At 44.3% G+C, this 24,741-nt stretch overlaps 1 protein-coding gene across 7 annotated transcripts in view; it reads left to right on the forward strand.

Moving 5' to 3' along the window:
- LOC142591373 (heat shock factor protein 1-like) overlaps positions 1-24,741 on the forward strand; it is a 170,120-nt gene that overhangs the window by 80,328 nt on the left and 65,051 nt on the right. For 6 of the 7 annotated variants that reach the window (XM_075703710.1, XM_075703702.1, XM_075703717.1 and 3 more), the window contains one exon: positions 18,809-19,177. The exons of the other annotated variant lie outside the window; for it this stretch is intronic. In XM_075703710.1, the coding sequence (XP_075559825.1) occupies positions 18,809-19,177 (369 nt within the window). The remainder of the gene's footprint in view (positions 1-18,808; positions 19,178-24,741) is intronic. 7 annotated transcript variants of the gene reach the window in all.

Below are 24,741 nucleotides of genomic sequence, written 5' to 3' on the forward strand. Positions count from 1 at the left end.
GCTTTGAAATAGTTGTTCCATGGCTTATTGTGTGATACCTGAAGTGTCATTGCATCTTCAGGTATCGTTCAAACCTATTTCTGGCTGTGTGGCAGACATAGTTTCCTAAGATTTTCTCTGTCTATCCTGTGACTGTGCCCAGATTTGTAGTGCTCACACTTCTGTAATGGCAGATGGGTGGACAAAATTGGCATGAGCTGTTGGTTAGTTGATTCAAGTTTATATGATGAGACAGGCATCGAACATAGAAGAGCACACCAGACGAAGGTGCAACAAACCAGCCAGCTTGGCCTTAGCCTCCTAACTCCTTGATAGACAGCTTGTTGGAGAGCAGATGTCTCAAAATTCAAGGGAAAAAAAGATGTCAAAGCAAAACAAATCTGCCTTTGCAGGATCTATCGGGAGAAATGAAAAAATGAAACCTCTTACAGAAAACCAAATGCTTTGTGGCCACCTCAATGCAATGAAAGTGATGGTGTTATGATCATGGCCTTCCTTAGAAGGAGCGTGTTTTCACAGCAAAGCTGTTCCCTAATTATTTCATCAATAGTGAGTCTGTCAGGCTCCTCATCCTTAGCTGATTCTATTTTTACTGCAGGACGAAGGCCTCCTTCAGAGCTCTCCTGATAATGCTTGTCCTGTGTCAGTCCAACCCATTATGTACCTTTTACATTTGGCATATTGTCAAAAGACCAAATGCACGGTTCAGAGGACTTTTAACAACTTCAGTTTTCCTGCCAGAAGGTGCATCACCATTGTGAAACTCGTATTTCAAAGCTTGTACGTCTTTCATTGACAGCAAATAGGTGCAGTTTGGCATGAGAACAAGATGACAGAGGGTTTCCCAGAACTTCAGTGAAAAATGCCAGCACCTGAAGTGGCTTTACCTTCTGGCAAGCTTGGGTCATTGAACTTTCCCCGGTTGTCAGTGGAACACTTGTCTGGTGTGCTTGCTTCCGTCTTTCCAGGATCAGCTTGGGGGCGGTTCATGTGCTTTGTGTCAACCTTCTCCTCCTCGGAGGCGGTGTGTTGCACCAATATGAGCCACCATTACGAACCACCAATATGCACCATTGGAACATTATCCATTTCTCTTGCAAGGGATCTAGAAAAGACAGAAGGTTTCAAGAGCCATCCTCTGTGTGTGGAGGGTGCTCTCCCATAACGATGTAGTGTGCTCTGATATGTAGCTTATGCTTCAAGAACGATGTAGCTGCATGCTACAATGTACTGTGCTCAGTGCTCCTGCCAGCATGAGTATGACTTTTCCTGTAAATAAGTTTGCCCTATTTCCCCAATATGAATAAACCACTTGTTTCGTTCTTGAAGTAGTGAAGGCAAGGCGCAGAAGACCAGGACTCAAGAAGAAGAACACAAACGACAGGACCGGCGCCTCCTGTCGTTTGTGTTCTTCTTCTTGAGTCCTGGTCTTCTGCGCCTTGCCTTTACTACTTCAAGCATGAACCAACTAGCCCAAGCAAGAGTTTTACTTGTTTCGTTCCTTGAACCTCCTGTTCTCGCAACTCATTACGAGGAAGTCACTCTCATCAAGAAGGTATGGACAACAGCATGGGCCTGCTAAGTCTCCGTGTGACATCTCGGTAGCATAGGCCAGCTACCTATTTCAAGATGCTGCGATGCCGTAGGCTAGAGCATGACCCTCTGTGTGATGTATAACAACGAGACCATCACTCCCAAATCTTGCAACCTGCAGACTTCCAAATCTCCTCATGCCTTCTCATTCTCTGCATTTCTCAACTGTGTCTTCCTTCCATTGGCACACATTGTTGTGCTGGGTGCCACGCTTTTGTCAGAAGTCTTTAGTATGGCAGTGAGGGACCATGGATTTTGAAAGTGTCATGATCCTGTCAGTCATTTTCAACGCGAGCACATCATTTGCTAGGAGTTGAACAGGTGGCAAGGCCATTCACTTTTGAAAAATGTATGTCTCACTGGGACTTGAGCTCCTAGCAGGTGATGCTCTCCCTTTCTTATTGCCTTGTTCTTCAAAATGTTTCTCTGCCTATTCTGCTCTTAGCGAACAATGCACTCGGTGTCTCCTTGTAATGGTTGCTCCTCTCATTGTCTTGTGAATGACCATGCCTCGAAAGCTGGTGTCTGAAGATGTGTTTTCTGAGATAAAGCAAAGTTTCGGCGTCACTTCAGGCTCTTGAAGCATGCGGTTGGTTGTGTGATTAGCTGGAGGACATTCTCAGCAGCTAGTGAACCAGTCGGCTCATTGAACAGAAAAAAATCCTCTGTGTCCTCTGATTTTTCAGAACCGGTAGTTTTCACAAATTCATGGGCAGTGAGGAATTTTTATTGCCATGTGTTGTTTTCTTTTCCTACAGCTCCGAGCGATTCCCATCCTCTGCTTTCGGGTTTTTCGGCAAGTAGGCTCAGTGAGAGGTCTGTTGCAGAAGTGAAAACAGATTGCTTTTGAGCATTGGTGAGAGCAAAAACGTTAGATGTGTCTGGGTAAGGCCCCAGACACAGGCGCCTGGGTAAGGGACACAAAATGGAGGGGTGGTGGTGCATTGGGAGAGGGAATCACATACAAAGGAAGAGGTTTCGTCATGATAGCCATGCAAATGTGACATGTTCTTGGTAGGAAGAATATTGTGACCATTCAATAGCATATACCACATTTGTACAACCACTTCCATACACCCACAGTAGTAGAACAATTATTTGTTGTACTAGTCTATGGACAAGAATTTCTGGTTAGAAAACAGCCTTTGTCACACATGTGAAGTATATATTTTCAAATAGTACAATATGTGTTAAAAACAGCTTTGACATCATTGTAATGTGTATGATGTCCTCTTGTGCACCGACTCGTGCCGGTGATATTGCTGGTGTGGCATCATACGAGTTCCCCTGCTGCAATGTGACTACAGCCACTGTAACATGACATCCAGCTGGTGTTTCAACAAAACAGTTCCGGTGATGTCAAGCAGAACCCCTTAGGCATTGAGAAAATTGCGATTGGAGTAAGGTTTCATGACTTCTTCAGCTGATTGAGTACACCTATTTGAGGTGTCGGAGCGGTGACACAATTTTTGCTAGGATTAAGTCCTTGATTATGCGGATAAACTCATTTTTGGTGCTTTCCTGACTACACGGGGTGTGGTGTACACACATAGCTATGCGTCCACATCGGCTTATGTGCTTCAGTACCTTTTGTATTTCAGAGAACTAAGCCACTTACTCCATTCAATAAAGTTTTTCTCTCCTTTCCAGTAATCGGAATGTGCCTGCTATATGTGTCTTATGAGAGGAGACTTGCAAGTGTTGTGCAGATCTGTAAAAGCTTGACATCAGTTTACATGTCTTGGGAGGGATGATGGGAGGCAATGGAAGTTGCGTAGCCACTTTAAAAATGCCTTGACACTGGCCTGTAAACAAACGTTGGGCCTGCTAATGCTCTCCAAATTTCTGGAATTACGCTTTTCAGCAGTGATCAGCAGAGTGGTTTAACTTTTTCATTACTGTGCCTATAGAAAGTGATAAAAAAATTATTGATAGTTTTTCTGCGAGTTGTTAAATATCTCCATTGAAATTCTTCTACTAGCAACATAATGCACCTTCTAACACGACGACTGATCTTTAACTATTTGTCGTATTTGACCCTTTTTGGCAGATTGGTGGAATCTGGAAAAATAAATATTTGTTTGGAGGAATCATTGAAACTGCCCTCCTGTCCTCCTAGCCCCTTCAGTAAAAAAACACAAAATTTGCATTTTGGTTGACTTGACAATGCAATTTTTAAATGACACCAAAAGGGAAGACACAGAAGCTTCTCTCAGGTTGTCAATTTTCTAATTGGACATATAGGCTGTTTTAATGATGTCTTAAACTATCGTAAATGTCCACGAGTGCGTGTCATTTTAGTAATTGTGTTCAACTAATGTCAATGGCAAGTTTATTTTTTCCCCCGTGGGTTGCTTTTATCAATTGGCGCTTCGACAGAGTGTACAAATTATTACAAGCAATTTTTCCCATCGTGTGGGGCTTTCACTCACACTAGAGCACGCAATCAATTTCAGACCAACCGTCAACCGAAGGTTCACTAGCTGTCTAATCTCTTACATTTTGAACACCGCCTGTACAAGTGCCCTCAATCATTACTGTACAATATTGTGCAATGCTCCACATTACTGTACAGCACTGTACAGGAATTGAACAAATTATGCGGAGGCTCCAGCACCGGTTGAATGCACACTAGGCTACCTTGCTAGCACAGAAAAAGTGATTGAATGCTAAAATCAAGTTTGAGGAGGCTTCTGCATGCTCCCTGACCTGACAACCATTGCTTCGCGAGCTTAAAGGATGCAGTAAAAAGCAAGTCAGGTGTTTGCTGCAGTGAGTAAAAACAAATGCTTTCTGTACAGTGGCAACTTACCCGTTTTCACATTTGTGAAGGTACTGCTTTCCCACATTTCATGGGCATCATTATGGCTAATATTGATGCCATCAAATCTTCATAACTTTTTTGCTTGATCTGACTTACAAATGTTGAAAACTAGGAGCCAGATTAATATTTTTGATAGTCAAGATTCTTTTTACTCTCAGTACTTATACTAAAAATAGCAAATTATTACGTTCATTCATGTTCCTTGAAATGCTTCTTTACACAAGTTTCATATAAGAGTTCTCAAAAATTGTCCGAGGAATTATAAAATCCATTCAAAACACCAGTGATCTGGCTATAATTTTATGTATTGCAGTATATGTTGTGACTACTACATTTTGAAATAAAATGTTGAAACATAGAAGCACCAGAAATGAGCACATTTCTAGTGGTAATGAAGGAATTAATGGCCCATCCATGTATCCATTATAACTGCCCTGTGCTAGGTAAACGAAATGTCTGAGTAAATTGGGCTAAGTCAATATTTTAAATACTGTAGGTATTCATATAGTTCCTTTCTTCTCTCCGCTGGCTTTCTATGCTTTCACCTATACTACTCCCTTTATAATGCACCCGCATTGCTGGCAAATGTTCAAGAGTCAATCAGCCATCAGCAAGGAAGTTACTGTGTGGCCAACAAAATTTTCCTTTCTCTTAACAACCACAAATAATAGTTGCTTTTTGAACAGGCAGAACTGTAAGTTGAAGTGGACGCATAGCCAGGCATGCGTTGCGCAGCGCTTTTTGCAGATGCCGTTTGAGCAAAGGGTCATGGTCGATGAGAAGACTTAAGATTGCCAAGAAAGTTTCCTTGTTTTTACATAGGAGGGCAAGAGAAAAATTTCGGGTTGCCTTGACCAAAATGACCTTGACCAAATTCCGGACAGGCCGCCATTGGAAAATGAACCTGGCAACGTATAACGTTACAACGTTATCTAGTGAGATGAGTCTAGCAGCATGACCGGGGTTGTTGGAGAAGTATGGGAGAGGCCTTTCCCCTGCAGTGGGCGTAACCAGGCTGATGATGATGATGATGATGATGATGATGATGATGATGATGATGATCAAAATATTGAGGTGGAGGGGTTGGGACATCTTAACATACTTCCAGGCTTTTTGATCGATGCATGTGTGACTTCAGGTGGCTTCTCATTTAACGTGCTATATACTACTGCATATTGCTCTGTTCTTTGTATTTATTTCTGCATTCTTCCATGTTTTCTACTTCTTTCTCTGTCAACTGCTCTGATGTTGATGGGGCAAATTTCAAAAACACTTGCATATAGATTTAAAGATGTTCACTAAAGAACCCCAGTGAGTCCAATTTAAACAGATTCACAGTCCATTGCTCTTGTGTTGCTTCAGTTCCATGTAGTGTAACACCTATATACAGTAGAATCTGGGTCAATGAAAATTGCTTAAATTGAATTGCCGATTAAACAGAACAAAAGCTTCTAAATTTGTTGGTTTTTCTCAATCACAAATTTTATTTTCGCTGTGGACAACACATTTTCACTGCGAAAATAGGAGGCCAGAGAAAAAAGCTGCATCTACGCAGCTTGAATAAGCTCTAGCCACCTGTACAAAAGCAGCGGCACGATGATTTGTTGTATGGTTCAGTTATACAAACATATCAGCAAATAAAGAACCAATCATGCAATACCATGAAAAATGGGCAGTTACAAGAATAATTAAATGGCATGCATATATTATTGAACAATTAGGTACATAAGCAGTTCCAATACAGTTGCACAAACAGGTCAAATAAGCTTTTGTTAGTAAGGACTAGAACATCAATATCTTTCGGCTCTAGCTTATTTAGTGCAGTTGGCAGTGCGTACACAGGTCTTTCTTTCCCATAATGGGATTGCAAGAAGGGAACGTAGTGTGGCGGTTGATACCTGAAAGGGTAGGTAATTGTACTTTTCCTAAGATTTGTTAATTGTTCTAATAGTTCCGCTCTACCTAATTTGGCATTTTTGTAGGTTCTCAATAATTTGTACTGCTGTATATTGTAGATTTTCATAGTTTTACGTTTTCGAAAAAGTGCTTCTGTGTGTTCTAAAAATGAGGAATTTTCACTTGATCGAATATGGGAAGCGACTTTCTCGCCGTTTCCCACCGACCGCCTTTTCTTCCTGGGACTTTTTTGCCGCTCCCCGCGCCTCTACAGCTCTGAAGCAGTTCCAACGCGGCTGCCCCTGCCGGGGCCATAGCTGCCTTGGCATGTTTTCTACACCATGAACCAAGAGCGCCAAGCGACCAGCTCTTCCGAGGCCCATGTTCTAAACGGGCATGCAAAGGGCCTTCGGCCAATTCACCGCTCTGTTTCGATGGAGCATTTATCTACTGCAACGTCATTTTCCAACGAGCAGAAGACGCAATCGGCGACGGAGAACGCCTCCGCGCGTTCCTCGACAACAACGAAGACGCCACCAATCCCCATCGTCGCCAATTTTCCCTCCCAACAACGAGAGGTAGACACTCCGACCGGGGAAAGGATGGAGGAAGATGCTACCCCGAACATTTACGACGACAAAACTGACGTCGACACAGGTGGCTGTTGGAAGACAGTCATACATAAGCGACGCATCCGTCAAACGCACGCTAAGACGCAACACTCCGAGAACATTTTGGGCATTCTGATACCGTACGCAAGCGCAGTCGGAATCAGAACCTGCCCCAACTTCCTTTGCACGATGAAAAGATAATTCTGCGGCCTCACGGAGGACTTTGCCTCGATAAGTGGACGTGCCCAGAACTCGCCAGTGCTCTATGGAGTGCAGCCGGCTTGACCACCGAGGATCGTCAGGACATCATATTCCGACTGCAACCTCAGCAGAAATTGGCAATCATCAGCACACCCCAGTCACACGTAGCCGACGCATTGTACAAGGTGAGGGAGCTAAACCTTGGTCAGCGGGTCTATCCCATCACAACATATTTTGCGGCCCCAGACAACTCATGCAAGGGAATTGTTCCCGGTCTTTTGCCCGGTACACCGTCTTCCAAGCTAGTGGATGAACTTTTGGTTCCTGGAACTCAAATACTTCAAGCACGAATGATGGGTCAAACCAACGTGCCTCGCTACGTGCGTTTCTATGGTGCAGAACTCCGCTGCTACCCCCATCGACCCCGCCAACTGGTCTGCAAGATATGTCACAAGCTCGGCCATTGGGCTGATTACTGTCCTACCCTGCACATGGTCATTTGCGTGACATGCGGGACTGACAACCCCACCCCGTCACATCTGTGCACCCCACACTGCAGATCCTGTGACGGGACCTACCCTACAGCGGATCCAAACTGCCCGCGGCGTGCTAGGCAGACACTGAAGGGTGCGGAAAGCTCTTGAGAAAGAGCAGCGTAAACTTCAACCCTCCAGCAACCCGACCACTACCACAGAGACGGCGGAGACCCGAACGTCGCGCGCCCCAACGAAGGAGACCAGACAAGACCGGTCGGAGACCTGTTCGAGATCCCGTCGCAAGTTCCGGACCCGCTCCAAGTCTCAGTCCCAATCCCGCGAGGCATCGGTGCGCCTCCCAGAGAGGCACCCTCCTTCCCCATCTTCCCAACAACCCTACAAGAAGGATCTGCAGACCAACGCCCCAGCCAAGGTGACCCTGGTCCCTTCAGGGGTGCAGCAGACCCCGGAGCAGAAAACAGCAATGGAGGCGCCTCGGGAGGTAGGTCGGGCGGAGGGTCCCCCACAGCTCGCTCCGCCCTGTAAATCTCTCCCTGCCCCTTCCCCTATTACCAATTCTTTATCAAATCCTGATCCTCTAATAGAAATAGCCCACCTACGTCGTGACATGGAGGCACGCTGTGAGCGCCTGCAAAAACAAATGGACGCGCTGGTGGCAGACATGAGCACTAGTATGCAGGCGGCTCTGGACAGGATAGAACGCCAAATGGAGGCCCTTCAAATAGGGATTACGGAGCAAGTGAAATCATGTATAGAGTGCACTTTCGCACGCATGCAAGTTCCTGAGCTTAGCGGTAACAACGAAAGCGCGCTTTCCGACCAAGGCTCTCGGCCGCAACCTTCAAATGTGGGCACCCGGCGCCCGCATCCCTATGCACGACTGCCTGCTTCCTCTCGCGATGATGATGGCGCCGCGTAACGCGGAGAAACTAGTGGTGTGGCAGTGGAATTGTAGGGGATTCCGCCGAAAACGAGGTTCCCTACAGCAGTATATCGCCACATCCACGAACCCTCCCGATGTCATCCTCTTACAGGAAGTCAATTGCACCCCTTCTTTATCTGGCTACAACACGCTCTCGGGTGTCTCTCCTCTTGTGGCAGCCTTAGTTTTGAAACATGTTACATGTCGCATGCATACCACTAACATTGAAATTCCTCACCAAATATTGGAAATAATTACGCAAGGTAAACGCAGCGAGAGTCTGTTTATACTCAATGCATACAGTTCCCCCCCGTTCGCGAACACACTGTTTTCAGCACCTACTAACAGAATTTGGTAGGTTTGGACGGGTTTGTGTGGTGGCCGGCGACTTTAACACTCCACATACTGCATGGGGCTACGTTAAATCGCAGGCTAAAGGGACCCGCTTATGGAATGCCATCTTTAACATGAGATACACACTGTTTACCGACCCAGAGCATCCCACTCGTATAAGCAACAGCGTATCTCGTGACACCTGCCCTGACCTTACCTTCGTGCGCAAGACTGGTTCAGTCGTTGCGCACGGGCCTTTAGAGGAGCACCTTGGTAGTTACCACTACATTGTGGCGACCACCTTGTCATTACGGGGTGCACGCAGGCCCAAGCGAAATGTGCGTATAATGGATTGGGCGAAATTCAGGGAATGTCGCCAGGACCCACCTGAGCGCCAAGGGTACGAACGCTGGCTTGACTCTCTCGCACAAGATCTAGAGGCCACCACGAGCACACTGCGCACCACAACTGAGACACCAGACATAGACCCGCATTTACTTTATCTTTGGAACGCCCGCAGAGGGTTGACACGACGATGGAAACGACAACGCCTCAACCGCAAACTTAGGAAACGTGTAGATCAAATTACACGGGAATCTCAGGAGTATGCAGAGATCCTTACGAGGAATAACTGGCGAGGATTTTGCGATCACCTCTCAGGCACATTGAGCACAGTAAAAACGTGGTCGATTCTTCGCTCACTCATAGATCCCACCACAACAAAGGGAAGAACATTTCAACAGCTGCACATCCTAATGCACGAGTACAGGGATGATGTCTCGGCACTCCTCAGAGAGCTAGAGAAGCATTTCATAGCCACAGGCCCGCCACCACAGTACCCTGACTATCCTTATGTAGGCGAGGTGAACGAATTGCTCGATGCAGACATCACATCTGACGAGGTGCAGGTGGTCCTACAAGACCTACGCCGCAACATGGCACCGGGAGCCGCCCACATCCGATTCGCCACCCTTCGTAACCTCAGTGACGCGGATATTAACCACGTCACCCATATCTTCAATGATTGCTGGCGCAACGGCATGCTTCCCCGAGCATGGCGACACGCCGACATCACACTGATCCCCAAACCGGGCAAGCCTGTTAAGGTTGAAAACTTACGACCCATCTCCCTAACATCCTGCATTGGTAAGCTCATTGAGCATGTACTCTTGCGGCGTCTGCAGCCCTTCCTTGAAGAAAAATCATTCTTTTCTAACTCTGAATTCGGATATTGGGCTCATCTGTCTGCCAAAGATGTGCTTTTACAATTGCGGGAGGAAGTCATAGGACCTCCGTCGTCCGCCCAAACGAGAGCACTTATCGTCTTAGACCTAAAAGGGGCATTCGATAATGTTGAACATGACCTCATCCTTCGCAATGTTGCATGTTCACACTGTGGAATTCGTATGTGCAACTGTATCCGCGCATTTCTTCGAGATCGCACAGCCACCGTAGGAATGGGACCGCATCGATCCGGTACGATTCGCCTTGTAGGACGTGGGACACCCCAGGGCTCAGTTCTTTCCCCTACTCTATTCAATATCGCGCTCATAGGGCTCCCCCGGCTACTCGACCAGATCCCTGATGTTGCCCAGGCTATTTATGCGGACGACATTACTATCTGGTCGACACGGGGTTCCAACGGAGCCATCCAGGACCGACTGCTGCAAGCAGTCGATACAGTTTCCGAGTACGCGAGAAAATGCGGCTTAAGATGTGCTCCGGAAAAGTCGGAGCTCATAATCATTCGCCCCCGGAGCCGTTCCTCTACTCCCCCTATCACTGTGCACGTGGATGGCACACCGATACCACAGGTTAATCGTGCTCGTATCCTCGGCCTACACGTCCAAGCGGATGGCAGGTCAAACTACACTGTTTCCCTTCTATCCAGACAGATTGAGCAAATTCTGGCCATGATCCGGAGGGTCTCCAACAGGCGTTCGGGCCTTCGAGAAGAATACCTGCTGCGCTTGGTGGAGGCATGCGTGATCAGCCGCCTTACATACCATCTCCCATTTCAGCGGTTGACCCAAGCACAACAACTTCGCATAGACACTATGATTCGCAAAGCGACGAAGCTGGCCCATGGCCTCCCGAACTATACTTCCACACGCCGTCTCCTTAACTTAGGGACACATAACACACTAGGCGAGCTGCTAGAGGCACATTCGGTCAGCCATCGCCAGTGCCTCCTACTCACTCCTACTGGCCGCCATCTTCTCACACGGCTAGGATACTCTGTCCCACCCCTTGAGTCTGAAACGCGTCCAACGATCTTGTCGTCAGCTCCTACTGGCCGCCATCTTCTCACACGGCTAGGATACTCTGTCCCACCCCTTGAGTCTGAAATGCGTCCAACGATCTTGTCGTCAGCGATACGCCAAGCACTAAGTATTCATCCATTGCCACGTAATATGCACCCCGAGCATGACAAAGGGTGGCGCAAAGCCCGTGTATGATACATTGGCCGCATGCTTGCAAACATCCCGGAAACACATACTTTATACACGGACACATCACGCACTATACCTCGGTAGTTTTGGATGGCACCGAATCCCTGAGAGACTCTGCTGCAATGCGCGGAACAAATGCCGCTTACGGAGAAATTCTCGGTGATGCTCTTGCAATTCGATACATCATCCGTGTTCCTGAGGAAGTGTATATATTGACGGACTCGCAACAGGCATGCCGGGCGTTCCTATCAGGACATGGCATCCCGAGAGCGGCGCACCAAATTCTCCAACAGATCCTGCAAAATACACCAACCACTCCTCCCCGCATCCACTTACTCTGGACCCCTGGTCACACCTCGCTGCCGGGTAACGAACGTGCACATGCGGTGTTATCGCATGTGCATGCGGTGTTATCGCACATGCGGTAACACGCGCACATGCGCACATGCGGTATCACAGCTCGGAGGACCTCCCGAGGTCCTCCGAGCTGTGATACAACGGGCTCGAAACATCGCCGGAATCATCTTAGGGACCCTGGACTGAGGGTTCCTCCCGCACTGCTCTCGCCATTCAAATATTATTAATAAAGATGTTTTACTCTCTCTCACTTGATCGAAGTGCTTTTTTCTGAATGAGGAAGAGTTTTTGTAAGTTTGATGCTGTTGTGTTTCCCCATATTAGCAGGAAGTAATATAAGTGACAATTAAAGAGTGCAAAATATAACATCTTTTTAATGCTGACTCGAAACGTGTAACTGTTCTGGCTTAATACACCACTGGCGGCTTTACTTCATTTTACTAATAAAGTTTTCACATGTGCATTTCAAGATATGTGTTCTGAAAATTTTCACCTGGATTTTAACACACTTTTCTATTTTAATTTTAAATGGTTTGACAGCTACATGGTCATCTATTTTGTCTAAAATACCTGGGGTGAGAAACAACACACACTTTGTTTTTGACTCATTTAGAATGAGCCTATTGTACTGGCACCAAACCTGCAAGTTATGACAGAACACACTCCCCTTTCTTGTTACAGTATGAATGTCTTTTCCCTCAACGAGTACCGAGAAGTCATCGGCATATATAAAATATCTACAATCCTCATATATTTTAACAATATCATTAATATAGAAAAGGAAGGGAATTGGTCTCAGTACGCTACCCTGGGGAGCTCCAAATTCAATATACCGTAGGTGAGATTTATACACGCTTAATTTGACGTATTGATGGCACGCACTCAGATAAGATTTAATAAGTTGTAGTGTTGTTCCATGAAACACATAATGCTCTAACTTCCCCAATAATATTGGATGGCTGACACGATCGAAGGCTTTGCTAAAATCCAAGAGTATACCCAATGTCATTACCTAATTCTCAAAATTTTCTAATATTTCTTCCTTCTGTGCTAGAAGTGCTGTCTCAGCACAGCGTCCCTTTCTGAAACCAAATTGGTAGTCCTTTAAGAGGTTACGTTTTCTAGTAAATTTCTCAATGCGAGAATTAATCACTTTTTTGAGTCCCTATTAGAAGACAGGCAAGATTGACACGGCAATAATTACCTAAACTATTTTTATCTACATTCTTGTAAATTACTGAAACTCTTTCTACCTGCATGTTGTGTGGAAAAATCCCAGTCGAAAAAGGGACGTCATATATGTGTGTAAGCTCTAGCACAATTTAATCTGTAATGTATTTGATTGGTTTTATTTCTAAGTCATCTACATCTTGGCTATGGCTGTTTTTAAGCTTCTGATACAATGTTGTTACTTCAGGGATCGATGTTGGCAGTAAGTGCATCATGCGGGATAATCTCAGAATTGATTAGTAGCTTTATTACAGTAAGTACTAGTGCCAATTTCAACAACAAAAAAAAAAATTGTTAAAAAGGTGCTAGTTCGGTCCCACCAACCCTTTTGTCATTTATAACTAGTCAATCGTGGTATCCTTAGTGCTCTTTTTTTATAACTTGTTAATTTTCCTCCACACTTTGCCACTATTACGCAAGCAACTGTTGCCAAATACATGCTTGTAATATTTGCTTTTTGATCCTTTTATCTCTTTGTTCAACCTATTTCGAATTGTTCTAAATTCTTTTAATTTTTCCATGTTACGTGACTTAAGAAAGTTGTCAACAAGTTTGTTCTTATGTTTAATAAGCTTGATATGTTCATGTGTGATCCATGGCTTACACAACCTCTTTTGTTTGCAGTATGTGTGTATGGGGAAGGACTCAAAATAATGTTTCTTGAAGATTTTTAGAAATTAGTAATAGTAGCACTTGCTGCTGTCTTCAAGAGTAAATATTTCCTTCCAGTCTGTTTGAGCGAGCTTATCCCTAAAATTTTCTAAAGTGAGAGACGATATTTCGCAGTATGCGAGTTCAGGCCACTCCTTTTGTTTCAATGCACTGTCACTCTGAAGCATACAAAAAGTAGGTATGTGATCACTGATGTCACTGTTTATAACACCAGAGAAAATGTTATTAATGTTTAAGTTAGTGATGAACAAATATAGCACAGTTGCAGTTGAAAGAGTAACGTGTGTCGGTGTTGCTATAACATTCTAAAAACCATTACTTTGTAGCACAAACAAAAAGTCATTCGCTGGGATCGAGACCTTTTGAACATCAATATTCATATCACTGCCTATTGTCAGCAATCATCTATTTTCATTGGCACAAGAAAGCAAAGGATCAAGTTCAAGGATCAAGAAGTTTAAGAATGTCACGATATTGCCGCTTGGCAGTCTGCACAGCTCAGCGAACACATTCTTATTTTTCTTAATACAAATGACTTCAATCTCACCAGTAACAGTGCTAAATTCATGTAGTATTTCAAAACCTGGTCGAGCAACCTGAATAGAGGCTTCGCCGCCTCTGAAATTTTTGTCGATATAAAAAGAAATGATTGTAACATGGTAAACTGAAGTGATCTGAATTTTCAGCATACCAAGGTCTCAGTGAACATGATGCATCAAATCTAATATTGCACGATTCTAAAAGGGTGATAATTTCGTCAAATTTATACTGAATGGATCTAGCGTATAGATGAAAAAGTTTAAAAAGCTTTCTGGATTCTCAGATATGACATCACCTATGTCTTGAGGTAGCACGCAATAGATAGCCATGTTAGCACATGCTGGAAAGCCATAGTGTTCATACCAAGCATTCACACTCTTATCCTGTCGCACTAATCCTGTCCAGATCACTGCATTTTATTGCCACGACGGCTGACGCTTCATCGTGCCGGTCAAAAATGCCACCCTTTTTGACCCAGGCAAATTTCCAGCCATGTTCGCACTTGCGTGCGACTGCCGTACCAAGCAATCGCTTCAAAAATTGCCACAGATGCTCATTTACAAAGACAGGAATTTTTCCTCTGTTTCGGATGCTTCTAGTGACAGACCCAGGCTTCTGTTCAAAGGCTTTGTTTTCTTTGCCTTCTCTAAGACTTTGTCTCGCTTTTCGCACTTCATGAACTGCACAACAATGTTCTTCTTTGTTTTGTCTTTGGTTGCCACCCTGTGAATCACATATGTATCACAGGGGGAGACAGGTTCACTGATGGCCACACCAAATTTAGCGAGGATATTGGCTAAACACTCATTCGGAGTTCCCGCAACGCCCTTAATCTCAAGGTTTCTGTTGCGCGAGTACTGCTCCGATTTCAGAAGACTGGTTTGATATTCAGCCAGATCTCTCTCCAACGATCAAACTTGCTGCCGGAGCACTTCATTTTCTTTCTTAAGAGAATTGTTTTCAGTCAAGGTAGCGCCAAGTCGCTAGTAAGCATTGTCAAGATTTTTTCTGATGATGTTCACGCTTTACTTCATCTCGTCTATATCGGCCTAGAGCCCTCTTTCTTCTACACGCATGTTTATTTCAAGAGATTCTTTCAAGCTTTTGAATTCATTCCTTAGCTCATCATTGAACTCTTGTAGTTGTGTTGAAAGATCCCTGCTCATTTCTAATGACTGCAGCAATGAACAAAAGTGTCACACTTTGTGGCAGTGGTGACAGCCACAAAGTATATACTTATTAGACTTTTAGAAATATCTAAAACATTTGCTAACATGCAATGTGCAGCAGTCAGGAATTACGCCTTCTGCTGCAGCAATTGGAACCAAATTTTTGCAACTCTCTCTGAACGGAACCACAGAAGCAAGTTCCACAGCCCCCCCCCCCCCCCCCCCCCTCTCTCTCTCTCTCTCTCTCTCTCTCTCTCTCTCTCTCTCTCTCTCTCTCTCTCTCTCTCTCTCTCTACCCTCCCCCCCCCCCCCCCCCCCCCCCCCCCGACACTTGTTTTTCATGGGCAAAGCCATCCTTAAAAAGCGGTACTGCAGACTCAGACAAGCAAAAATAGGATAGATTTATAATGCATAGCAAGTGCTGTCCAGAGAGTTGAAGAGTCGCTATGAATCATTGTAGCAATATCAGATTTCTTGAAGTGCAGTACCACTTGACTCGAACAATGAAAAGGGTATCACACAGTCTCAGTCCGAGTTGGATATACCGGGCCTTTCTGCAAATGAATGGAAGAGACACTTGAGTCTCAACTAGAATTAATGTGCATTTCCACTGGTGGTATAAAGAGCAGTACAGTTAAAAGACGACAAAAATGGCTTTCATGTGCTGCAGAGGCTGTGCTCAGCCCCTCCACTTTACGTAGACATGCAACTGGCAACTCTTGCCTCTCTAGCCCCTTGACCGGCATGAGACATATGGCAGCAGACACCACTGCAACCCAGAAGAGAGAGAAAGAGTTGAACTGTGTGAATAACCATGGTCAAATGGCATATGATTTCAAAACTAGCTTGCTTTACTAATAATCTTTTTGCTGCATCTGACAATAACTTTGACGTTGACTGTATTTTCTTGGACTATGCTAAGGCCTTTGATAACGTAACACACGATCTACTAAACCTTAAACTCGATCAGCTTAACATTGATCCTTTAGTATTAGCCTGGATTAAGGACTTCCTTTCCAATCGAACTCAGTACGTAACTGCCAATAACTCTTCCTCTGCTTTTTCATCAGTTACATCAGGGGTCCCGCAGGGATCCGTCCTCGGGCCTCTGCTCTTTCTAATTTATATTAACGATCTCCCTGATTGCGTGAAATCGTCTTCAATTAACCTATTTGCTGATGACTGCGTAATATATCATAGGATTAGTGACCCCGCCGATTCCACTAAACTACAAGAAGACCTTAACAATTTATCTAAATGGTGCAATGCGTGGAACATGAAACTAAACGTAAATAAATGTAAATATATGCGCATATCACGCCGCTCTAACAATACTGACACACGCATGTATTTTCTGAATAGCGCTCCTCTCAGTCAAGTTAATTTTTACAAGTATCTCGGCCTTTACATCACTCACGATCTATCATGGCACAAGCATGTTGAATTTATAACTTCTAACGCTAATCGCACGCTAGGCTACCTACGCAGAAACTTTTACGCCGTTCCTGCATCTTTAAAACTGACGCTTTACAAAACACTCGTTCGATCAAAATTAGAGTATGCCTCGGCCATCTGGGATCCCCCTCAAATATCCCTAACCCTCTGCCTCGAAGCCATTCAGAACCGCGCGTGCCGCTTTATTCTATCTAATTACTCTCGTCATGCTAGCGTAACACTCATGAAGCAAACCCTTAACATACCGGAACTTTCAGTACGTCGTGCATACAGTCGCCTCTGCCTTTTCCACAAGATTTACCACAACCCGGTATTAAAAGCAAAACTTCTTACTCCTCCTTCCTACTTTTCATCCCGCAGCGATCACCTTCATAAAGTTTTCGTGCCATCTTGTCGCACGAACGCGTACTATTACTCTTTTTTACCTCGCACCTGCAATGACTGGAACCACCTCCCCGCATCGGTCGCTACTATTATAGACTCATCGGGGTTCAAGACTGCTGTTTTTCATGCCATCTAAAAAAAATGTTTTATTCATTCATCTGCATTTTTTTTCTATGTATATGCACCACTCCTTTCTGTAGCGCCTGCGGGCCTTGAAAGTATTTAAAATAAATAAATAAATAAATAAATAAATAAATAAAGGTGGTGCAGGATTATCTTGATGTCTGCATAACAGCGGAGTGCTGTTATTGCCAGTAAACTAAACTCAATTGTCACCAACAGTGCATACATAGACGAGGGACAAAAAGGATGACAAAGACAAGCGCTGTCATCGTCCTTTTTGTCCCTTGTCTATGTATGCGCTGTAAGGGACGATTGATACCATGGAATACCAACTAGCCCGTACCCAACCCTTGCTTCAGTAAACTGAAGTTATTAATTTCACCATCCAAGGGTAATAAAAGAAAGCCCTAATATAGCCATATAGCCAGCTAAAACTTTTTGATGCTAAAGCACAAAGAAAGTAGCCCAATTTGGCTATTAATAGCCCAGTTAATAGCACCAACAGGCTACCCTGTTGGTGATCATTTAGCTTGTTGGCATTTCATGAACATGCTGGTGAAGCACTACGAACGTCTGATTTTATGCAATGGTTGTTGCTTAGAAGAATTTGTTTGCATACAGTGACCTGCATTGTGCTAAATTAGTTGCTTGCAGTACTTCATTGGCACGCTTACAAAACATTGTTAGAGTTGTTGTGATGCTACGTCTGCACACATGATGACAGTGAAAGTGGATTAGTATTCACAGCTGCATTAAAGAAACCAGTGATCTCTCATTGACAAAGATGTGGCAGAAGACAGTATTGCACAGTTGTTCAGTAGTGGGCTGCAGATTTATGCATCATCTATGGCTTATTGAGTGGTTACTCCTCCCACTCACCCATACCACTATTTCCCCCTGCTGCTTTGATGGACAGTGTTAGCCATGAGTGTGGACATCTATTGTAATAAAGTAATGGATATATAATGAAGTAAGTTCGGCTTTTCCTTGAGCTTCGCTATAACAAGGTTTTACAATTAAATTTTAGTCTTTACTTTTTGAGGCATTGCAAAATGCCCCTGATGATCCAGCATACACGTTTGCAAATGAGTACAGTATATGCAATCAATGGAGAACCAAAATGTTACTGCAAAAATAAGCATACACTACTGAGTCACTGGGGTTGATGCAAACAGCTAGGCTGGCTAGAAATTTATTTGGTGCTGAGCTAATTAACATATCGCAGCAATAGAGAAGTGCATGAAGGATGCTAGTGGGAAGATATGGGCAGTTGTCATTGGGTCTTTGTAGGATAATACTAGCTAAAGTGTCAAATTTTGCACTCATATGCAGTTATTTGAAGCAGAGAAGAGCGGCCTTACATGTTTTCTCTTTAAACATTGGATGTTTCACAAGTGATGAATTGTTTTAATGATGATGATGATGATGTTGATGTTGATAAATTCATCAACTTCCATATCTTTCTTCTTAGCTATCATCAATCTACTTACGGTAGTCTCTACCCTGCAAAAGAATTGATCATGGACTGACAGTCAAATGCTTTTGCAGGTTCCATCCAGCAGGGCCGGGGGTCAGGGTCCTGAAGATGGACAGGCTCGTAATGAGGTCCTCAAGGAGCTCCTAACTAGTGCAGGCAACATGCACGATCGCCAAGAGCGGATGGACCAACTGCTTGCCGACATGAAAAAAGAAAATGAGGCTCTCTGGCGGGAAGTTGCCCGGCTGCGCCAGAAGCACATGAAGCAGCAGCAGATTGTTGAGAAGCTTATCCAATTTCTTGTCACCATGGTGCAGGCCAACCGCAACATTACTGTAAAGCGCAAGATGCCACTGATGCTACATGATAGTCCCAGCTCTTCCTCCAAGATGTCCCGACTGACCAAGGGTGCCTTTGTTACTGACTACCAGGTCACTTCAGTACGTTTTGTTGATGAATCACTTGAAGGAAGCAAGAGCTTTTGCCAGGAGCTAGATCTTAACAGTTTTCTATCAGTCTTTTATTTAATTTTTTATTTAAAGGGGCCCTGAAACATTTTGTGAAGCCTAAGCATGCCTTGTAAGAATATATTGCCATGGGGCAGAATTAGTGAACCGTAGGTGTATTTACAGGGTATTTACAGACTGCGGCAACACGAGATGACTGCTTGAACAAGCCACATTTTTCCCACCAAATCATTTTATTTGTTGATAGTCAGCATCTCTTCAACATCATGCTCCACTGCTCCATGAGAGTATACCCGAAGTATTTTATTTACCCTGTAAGGAGGTGACATAAAAGTACCCCCCAAAAAATGCTTATTTTAACGGACTAAATACACCGAGAATAAGGATATTCAACAAACAGAAATATTTTGTGGAAACTTCTTTGAAATAGGTGGGCAATACCAGGTGGAACACTGCAAACCCGCCGTCGTTGCTTAGTGGCTATGGTGTTGAACTGCTAAGCACGAGGACGTGGGATCGAATCCCGGCCACGGTGGCCACATTTCGATGGGGGCTAAATGCGAAAACACCGGTGTACTTGGATTTAGGTGCACATTAAAGAACCCCAGGTGCTCCAAATTTCCGGAGTCCTCCACTACGGCGTGCCTCATAACCAGATCGTGGTTTTGGCACGTAAAACCCCATAATTTAGAACACTGAAAACGAGTTTCCCCCCATGCCACCTATGGCTTCCCGTGGAACCTGTAGAAATAGTTCTCATGGAATGTGAAGCCAAGATGATTGCATTTGCTCTATGTTACCTGTGTTGTACCACTACAGCAGGGGAATTGCATTGATATTTCTCTTCTGACTGCTTTGAAAAGAAAGCAAGTGATATGCAAAACTTCTTCTTCATCTTCTGTTCCTGCTCTAATTCAACTAATTGCGTTTCCTGCTTGTCATACAGTGTTTGCCAAAGACATTTTGTCAGAACCTCCATAGTCAAAACCAACACTCGGCAAGAAAACAATTTTTCTCTGTTGTCTTGCCTGTAATCAACACTCATCCATAAGGGATTAAAATTACCTGGTATGAATGGAGGTATATTAAGAGTTTAATGTCTACATCCTCAATTCCTTTTCAACTTTTCTGTTTCCCTTCGGTAGGGACAGTGCCGAGAGAAATGCCCTGCCCATTGTGCCTACACAGGCCTACATTACCCGGTTGTAGTGTTTTTTTCTTTCTGAGGTGTGGTGACAAAACCCTGAATTTCCATTAATTCTGTTTAAGCAGCCATTCTATTCTTTTTTTTTTTTTCTGACATAGTAGGATGTAACTTTGATCTGGTCGGTTCTGCAGGTTGTGGCGACCAGTGCGTTAAAAACTTGAAATGAAGAACATGAGAGGACAAAGAAATCAGCATGTCCTTACATCCTTCATTTTAATTTGCTATGCTGTGACGACAACACCGAAGTTTTTCAGCTCAAAAGATTGTGCTGTGTGTGCAGCTGGTTCCTGTTCATGTATGTAAATGTACAAGCCCTACCATTCCATAGACTGTCCCTTCCCAATGTGTATTGTTTCTTATACCATTGATAACAATTTATATATTGTTAAGTGTTCGATGAAAACTCATCTGGTGAGGAAACATACTGGTGCCAAAAAAACATGCACTCGCCAAGAATAAAAGAAAAATAAAGAACATGACGTTTCAGGCCCTGTACGGGTCCCTTGATCACAATGAAGATATAAGCATGGGTGCGCAACTATTTATGGGTGAGGTGGCGCAATGTGTGGGTATATCTCGGGAAGATTACCCCGCTGATTTGCACTCCTGCGTTCTGAGCAGTTGTAGAGGGTAACCATTTTTAACAGTTCCCTTTTCACAACCTGCAGCTCTTGCCTATGTTTTGTGGGGCTGGAGGAGATGTGGAATGCTCGGGAAAAGAGTGCTGCTGCGACAGATCACTTTCGCCCCATTGGGTGCGTCGAGTCGAAGCTCAGGTACTTTCCTGTGTGCGTTGGCTTTCTGTACACACTAGTCTTAAAGCCGCTTGAAGTCCTCTTCACGAGGACATCCAGGAAGGGAATGCACCCATTGGTTTCCTTTTCAGCCATGAACTGTATACTTGGCTTGAAGGAATTTAGGTTAGGAGGAAACGTGTTGCATGCCAGCGACGGATAATACAGAAGCAGTTGTCCGTGTATCTTAGAAAGAGCTTTGGTCGCGTTCCGAATCAAGACAAGGCAGCCCTTCCCAGATCCTCCAGAGCAATGTTGCCACAAACGACGGACACAGAAGCTCCCATCGCTGTGCTGAATACCTGCTTGTAATACTCCTTGTTAAAGATGAAGTATGTATTCCCAAGACAAAATTGAGAATTAAGAGTATGTACTTCGTCTTTAACAAGGAGTATTACAAGCAGGTATCTGGCACAGCGATAGGACCTTCTGTGTCCGTCATTTGCACCAACATTGCTCTGGAGGATCTGGAAAGTGCCACCTTGTCTTCATTCGGGACACAACCAAAGCTCATTCTAAGATACATGGACGACTGCTTCTGTATTATCCGTCACCGGCACGCGACACATTTCCTCGAGCACCTAAATTCCATCAAGCCGAGTATACAGTTCACGGCTGAAGAGGGAACCAATGGGCTCATCTCCTTCCTGGATGTTCTCGTAGAGAGGAATTCAAGCGGCTTTAGGACTACTGTGTACAGAAAGCCAACGCACACAGGAAAGCACCTGAGCTTCGACTCGACGCACCCAATGGGGCGAAAGCGATCCGTCGCAGCGGCACTCTTTTCCTGGGCATTCTGTGTCTGCTCCAGCCCCACGAAACATAGGCAAGAGCTGCAGGTTGTGAAACGGGACCTGTTAAACAATGGTTACCCTCTACAACTGCTCAGAATGCAGGAGCGCAAATCAGCGAAGCTTCATTGTGAAACGGTGAAAGAAACAGTGAAACGCGCAGCGGTACCTTACGCAGTGGGAACAAGCAATGCCCTTGCAAGAATTTTTAAGCACTATGGTGTGCAAATTGCCCACGTGCCTACCCTAAACCTTGGCCAACAGCTGGTTTGCGCAAGAGAGCCTTTAAGCACACTGACTACCCGGGAGTGATCCACAAGATACCATGCAAAGAGTGTGACGTGTTGTACATCAGCGAGAGGGCAGAAATTTTAAATGGTGCTTGAAACAACACATGAATGACATCAAGGGCCACGCAGCCACGAACGCCCTGGCAAAATATCACGAACTAACCGGACACAACATTGACTGGGACTCGGCAGCCATCATAACAGCCAAGAAACACTTATCTGCCCATTTGCGTTTAGAATCTTAGTACATTCAATCAACTAAACGCACAATAGATAGGATGCGGGTAATCTTCCCGTGATTTACACCCGCACGCTGCACCACCTCACCCATGAATAGTCGCGCGCCCATGCTTACATCTTCATTGTGATCAAGGGACCCATACGGGGCCAGAAACATCATGTTCTTTATTTTTCTTTTATTCTTGACGAGTGCATGTTTTTTGGCACCAATTTATATATTCAGTGAATGCTTTTGAGATAGCTGAAGAGATGTCAAATCATAGAAGATGTGTAATGCTTGTGAAAGAGAAGAAAAAAGCACACAGGAGAGACCAAGAGAAGAGGAAGAAGAAAGGGTTAGATTAATGATGTCTGATTAAATGGACTGTTACATTTTGGCGCAGTCACAGTTTTGAACCGTGTGGGTGTCGTTCACCATTGCCCAATATGAAGATAGTCATCTACTGGTGAGGAACTACCAGGAAGATGGAGACAATGCCATCGAGCTACCTGAAAAGGTCAGCACACTGAACCTCTTGTCCTACTTAGCCAATTGAGCCGATTCAGCACTTGAAACTCTCGAATTTGTTGGCTCAGTCAGAGTGAATATGCGTGTGACTGACTTCCAACACTGGATTTACAGTTCAAGTAGCCAAGCTGTAGTTAAAAGTGAAACTCAAGTTGGCTGGCCATCTCATACAACACCTATTGAAAAATCAGCAACAGCAAGTGCAGTGGCAGCAAGAGCTTCTGACTATATTGTCGTCAACACTCTGATCAACAAACCAGATGGTGCAAGAACTTATCAACCATATCCTTTTAGGAAATGCAAATAAATGGTTCGAGTTCTGCATACCGATCAATACAGATGCAACATGGGCTGAATGGCAAGCTAGCTTTCCGCAAGCCTTCACTTTGAATCCCATAGAATGCGAGGAAAGGTTATTACATTCAAGCATTGAGAAGGATCTGTCAACTAGTACTTCTACGAAAAATGTTGGGTTTTGCAACAAGTCGACCCTGACCTGTGGGAATCATCAATTGTGCCACTGGTTATTCTTGGAATGACAAAGAGTTATCAACGTCTAATCACGATGAGACAACCTGTGACATTGGATGAACTCCAACAGTCACTGAAAGACATTCCCGATGACCGTTTACTAGCCAATGACTAAGAAAGCAACATCATTAGCCGAAGCTGTACCATTGGATCCCCAAAAAACCAGGTGCCCTATGGCCGCAGTACTACAGTGAATCATGCTGAAATTCACTCAGGCAATGAAATGACTTGACAGCCGGGACAAGTAAACGAGCTGGTAAGCCCAAACTTTTCGTTCTCTTTGGAGACTCCAAAAGAAAGCATTTACTTGGCGAAGTCTGTGGCAGGCCTGCTGTACGCACAGATGAGAATCAATGGAAATGCCATTGAAGTATCAGTTGACACTGGAGCATCAGTCTTCATAGTTAATTCTCTACTGATTCTGCAAGATCAAATACTCAGTGGCAAAGTTGTCAAACTACACAGTTACAATGGATGTTCTCAAGTACTAGACAAGTGGACATGTGTGTGCATGGAATTTCAAACAAACAATATAACTGTAAAAGCACTACTCGTTCGTGACGCCACATTTCATTTTATACTGGCATGCCCTGACATGAAGAAATTAAAGATAACTATCACATGGCACGATGAAGTCATCATTAACATCCTGGTCGAGACATTCCAGTTAAAGGCGTGTACAGACTCTCAAATGCATGTCAAGTTGGTCAGAGAGAGTTAAAATGTACCGACACAGTTTCCGGAGCTGATATGCATCAGACTTTACCCTCCTCTAGTGAATATAAGTGAGGTTCCATTCAAGCTCAGTGACATGACACCTGTTAAAAGAAAGCCCTATGGGATGTCCTATGAAAAGAAGAAATGGCTAAAAGAACAGTTACAAGGCTTGCTAAATGCTGAAATTATTCGACCATCAACCTTTGCATCTCTGATTACAGTTGCGCCCAAAGATGATGGAACTTTCAGGATGCACACTGATTGTAGACTTGTAAACTGTCAGGCTGATTTATTCCCATACCCTATGCCAAGAATCGATGATATTATTGCCGAGACAGGCAGATGTACATGGTTTTCCCGCATCAACTTTTGCAAAGTTTATTGGCAGATTCCGCTGCAAGAAGACTAAAGCAATTCACAGCGCTTGTTACTCCTTCCGACATATTCGAATACATCCGA

The sequence above is a fragment of the Dermacentor variabilis genome, chromosome 1 (assembly GCF_050947875.1).
Source record: "Dermacentor variabilis isolate Ectoservices chromosome 1, ASM5094787v1, whole genome shotgun sequence".
In the NCBI taxonomy this organism is placed as follows: Eukaryota; Metazoa; Arthropoda; class Arachnida; order Ixodida; family Ixodidae; genus Dermacentor; species Dermacentor variabilis.